The 4163-nt window shown below is 41.7% G+C and overlaps 1 protein-coding gene across 1 annotated transcript; it reads right to left on the bottom strand.

Moving 5' to 3' along the window:
- Positions 1-384: 384 nt before the first annotated feature.
- Positions 385-1332, bottom strand: LOC103208232 (olfactory receptor 1009-like). Its single transcript, XM_007953907.1, has one exon. It carries the CDS (start codon positions 1330-1332, stop codon positions 385-387), a length of 948 nt encoding a protein of 315 aa, XP_007952098.1.
- Between the last annotated feature and the right edge of the window lie 2831 nt (positions 1333-4163).

Here is a 4163-nt window from a genome sequence, read left to right as displayed (position 1 = left end):
ACAGCCATAAAGTCACATCTATGACTTAATGAAACTACATTGATTGAATAATTAGATGAATGAATAACTGAATGAAAGAATGGATAAAGAAGTGCCGACCAATGCCGCAAACATTTGCAAGTGGCCTAGCCTCTTGTTGTTATGTGCCATCAAGTCGGACCTGACTCATAGCGACCCCTCCTTGGGTTGCCAAGGCAGTATCACTACGGAAATAGATTGCCCAACTCTCCTTCTGAGGAGTGGCTAGGTGGTTTGAACTGCCAGCCTTCCGGTTAGCAGTCAAGTGCCTTAGGCACTATGCTACTATTGAGCTCCCGCCTAGCCTCTTAGGAATACACAAAATTAGTCTGTTTTATTAGGTTTTTCCCATGATTTCTTTCTAGGTCAGAATTTAAGCATGCAAAACTTCCTGTTAGCAACAGTTCTGTGGATGGCATCTTTAACCTCCTTGTTCCTTAAGCTATAGATTAGCGGGTTCAACATGGGGATCACTGCAGTATAAAACACAGACACCACTTTGTTGAGATCCAGGGAGAAACTTGCACTAGGCCGTACATAAATAAAGAAAAGAGTACCATACAGGATAGAGACAGCTGTCAGGTGAGAGGAACAGGTGGAGAAGGCTTTGCGCCTCCCATCAGCAGAGTGAATCCTCAAGATGGCGACAAGGATGTAAACGTAGGAAACCAGTATAGTCAAACCACTGAAGACGCCCACAGCTCCAGCCACAACAAAAACTACCAACTTATTAAGCCTGGTGTCAGCACATACAAGGGAAAGCAGGGGAGACATGTCACAGAAGAAATGATTGACAACATTGGGGCCACAGAAAGGGAGACGAAATGCATTTGTTGTATGGGTCATGGTGTTCACAAATCCAATGACATAGGGACCAACCACCAGCTGGATACAAAGTCTCTGGGACATGGCAACCGAATATAATAATGGGTTGCAGATGGCAACGTAGCGGTCGTAGGCCATGGATGCCAAGAGAAAGCACTCAGCTGCCACAAAGAATCCAAAGAACCACTGCTGCAAAGCACAGCCCATGAAGGAGATGGCTTTCCTCCTCACAAAGAAGTCAGTGAGCATCTTGGGGCTCACTACTGAAGAGAAGCACATGTCCACAAAGGAGAGGTGGCTGAGGAAAAAGTACATGGGTGTGTGGAGGCGGGAATCAATTCGTATGAGAATAATCATACCCAAGTTCCCGGTGAGGTTGATGACATAGAAACTCAGAAAGAGCAGGAAAAGGAAGACCTGCAGCCGGGGGTTGTGATTCAAGCCTGTGAAAATGAACTCTGTGACCCTTGTGTAGTTTTCATTGGCCATTGACTGGTTCCAGTTTCCACTAGAAGAAGAGCAAAGAAGCAACAACATGTTTGATAAACGTGACCCCAAAAATGATACAGTAAAAATATACCGAAAAAATAAAAAACCTCACTGCCATCAAGTCAATCCCAACTCATAGCAATCCCCACTGGGTTTCTAAGGCTGTAAATCTTTATAGAAGCAGACTTCCCCATCATTCTTCCACAGAGCAGCTGGTGGGTTCAAACCACTGACCTCTTGGCTAGCAGCCAAGTGACTTAACCACTACACCAACCAGAGCTCTTAAAAATATACCCATACCTGAGAAAGAGTTAGGAATGATGTGACTTAGTTTATACTCTGTGGCCAAGGAAACGGAAGTTGAGCTACCAACTGGTACAAAGTGGTGCACCTGCAATGATAGTGTTTTTAAGACTGTGGAAACCCATCTTTACATAGATGGGAAACATGAAGCCTAGGAAAGAAAACAGGCTTGCTCAAGGTTCCATGACTAATTATTGGCTGAGGTGGTTCTAGAATGGAGGAACCACCTATTAACTAGTAGCTCCCTCTTCAGTGAACTTTACTTGCATTCTACCATACACACATCTGGTGGAATGAGGTACAAACACACGAATGAGGCAAAGCTAGACAGGAAAGTGACGTTTATTGAGAAGCCACTCATGTGTAGGTCACACGTTGTGCATTTTATGAGTACAGTCTAAGGCTAAGTGCATTTTTCCAATTGCTCTGGAGTTCATCTCCTCTGACCCTGGGAATGTTACTTATCTGCATGTAAAATGGGAATAACAACAATAGTAACACCTATCTTATAGGGGGTTGTGAGGATAAAATAAGAGCATTAATACAGAGCACTCACCAGAGTGTAATTGAACAGCTACATAAGTGTTCAATAATGTTTAGTATTTTTACTGTATTACTTAATCCCTCTCAAAAGCCTGGAAGCTACAAACCATTATTCCATTTTACCTAGGAGGCAAACTGAAACTCCATCGATGTTCATAAAACTAGGAACTGGCGGAGCTGGGCTTCAAACATGTGACAGTCAAACTCCAAAGGCATGGCCCTCTTTCCTTTTCTCTGCTGCAGGGAAGATTCATGTGCCTTCATAATGCTTTTGATCCCACAAATGAAATTCAAATTCCATCTCAATATGAGGACAGGGTATTTTATTGGCTTCTTTATCCTAGCATTGAGGTTACAGTCTATGGTCATTAATGGGAAACCCAAAGGACAGTAGAAGGTGATGAGTTCAAATATCTCTTTATGGAAACAGTACAGGGAAGAAATCGTAAAGAGATCCCAAATTCCCCACCTATATATCTTGTATATACCTTTTTGTCACCCACTAAATGGGTAACCTTGGTCAAGACACTTGATCTCTCAGAGCCTTAATTGCTTAATTCATTAAATACGGTTAAAATTCTTGTTCTGTGATCTCTGAGAATTCTCGTTCACTTACGAGAGAATGGAAGTTAAAATCCTCAGAGCACTGAGTACTACTCATAATTTTCTTTTAAATATTCTACTAGCCCAGGAACTTGGAGTCCAACATCATACATATACTAGTCATCTTTCCTTCAGTTTTCTCATCTGAAATGTTATTCAACTTTAGCAAATCCTCCTACGAAGCTAACAATACACAGTTTACAGTATATTCTTGCTTCAGGGGAATCACATTTTCTTGTTGCTTAAACTCCTTCAACAGCTTCTAGCACCTCCTCCTGCATCAGGCACACAGCATCTCAGACTTCTAGTAGGCAACTGCCTGAAGGCCCTCAAGTCTTAGGTCATTCTTGGGTTTCACACCTGCCCAAGCCGGGCTTCTACCCCTACAGGCACACTATAGTTTCTCTGCTACATTCCAGTGCTTAGAATAGAATACAGTGTTCCATATTAAGTCAAACCACTCAGCTTAGACAGCCACACTCTCTTGTTCAGGGCACCAGCAACCATCAACATAACCTACAATGGCCTTCTCTTAGCAAACCATCACTCAGATGGCTTACACAGGGATGTAAGTTGAACTTCAGTGCTATCTTTTCCCCTTCTCCTGCCGCTCATGAGTCTCTACCCCATTTTTTTATGTAATTTTAGTTTTATCCAGCTGCAAAACCTTAATTTATCTCTACATAAATTGTACCTTCTTAGATCTTGCTGAATTATCTAAGTGATACAGATCATGCTGGTCCTGGCCACACACCAAATACAGAATCTAATTCTACTAAAAATAATTCATGACTTCTGAAAACCATTGAAGATCAGATAGCAAAAAAAGCACTACACAATTTAAATGTTCTCAACTTACATTCCAGTGGGCTCACTCTTCTTTAAAGATGGCAAAAAGAACTAAGGTAAAAATGAACTGTTTCTCAAGGTTTATTCCTCGCCCTATCATGGCTACCTTCATGTGTGGAGTGGGCCAAAATCTACTGTAGTCATTTGATTTTAGTCTCTATCTTCTTCTCAAAAAATATGGAAAACTCTACTGTGAAACATATTCAGAATTTTTGTCAATTAGATAAAAGCTCCCTGAACTGGTTGTATCAGTTTTGCTCTGTTGCTGTTATTAAAGATGTCCTGTCCCTGAAGTGTACCCTACCTTGGGAATGAGGCCACCAAGGTAGGGTACAATTAAATTTTGCTTCACACCCTAACTAAGTCCAATGGGATCTGTTTTTTGATAAGTTTGTGTTTGTTTCTACCTGGATATAGCCTCTCCATTTTCTTTAGTTACACACTAAGCAAACAACTTCCAGTGGAATCGTTCGTAAATTGAAGTAGCGCAGTGCCTAAGGCCCTTGACTGCTAACCAGAAGGCTGGTGGTTCA

This window comes from Orycteropus afer, unplaced genomic scaffold (genome assembly GCF_000298275.1).
Source record: "Orycteropus afer afer isolate SDZICR_OR568_19922 unplaced genomic scaffold, OryAfe1.0 scaffold00419, whole genome shotgun sequence".
NCBI lineage: Eukaryota > Metazoa > Chordata > Mammalia > Tubulidentata > Orycteropodidae > Orycteropus > Orycteropus afer.
Note: the sequence above shows the minus strand (reverse complement) of the source record. Positions and strands in the feature narration are given on the sequence as shown.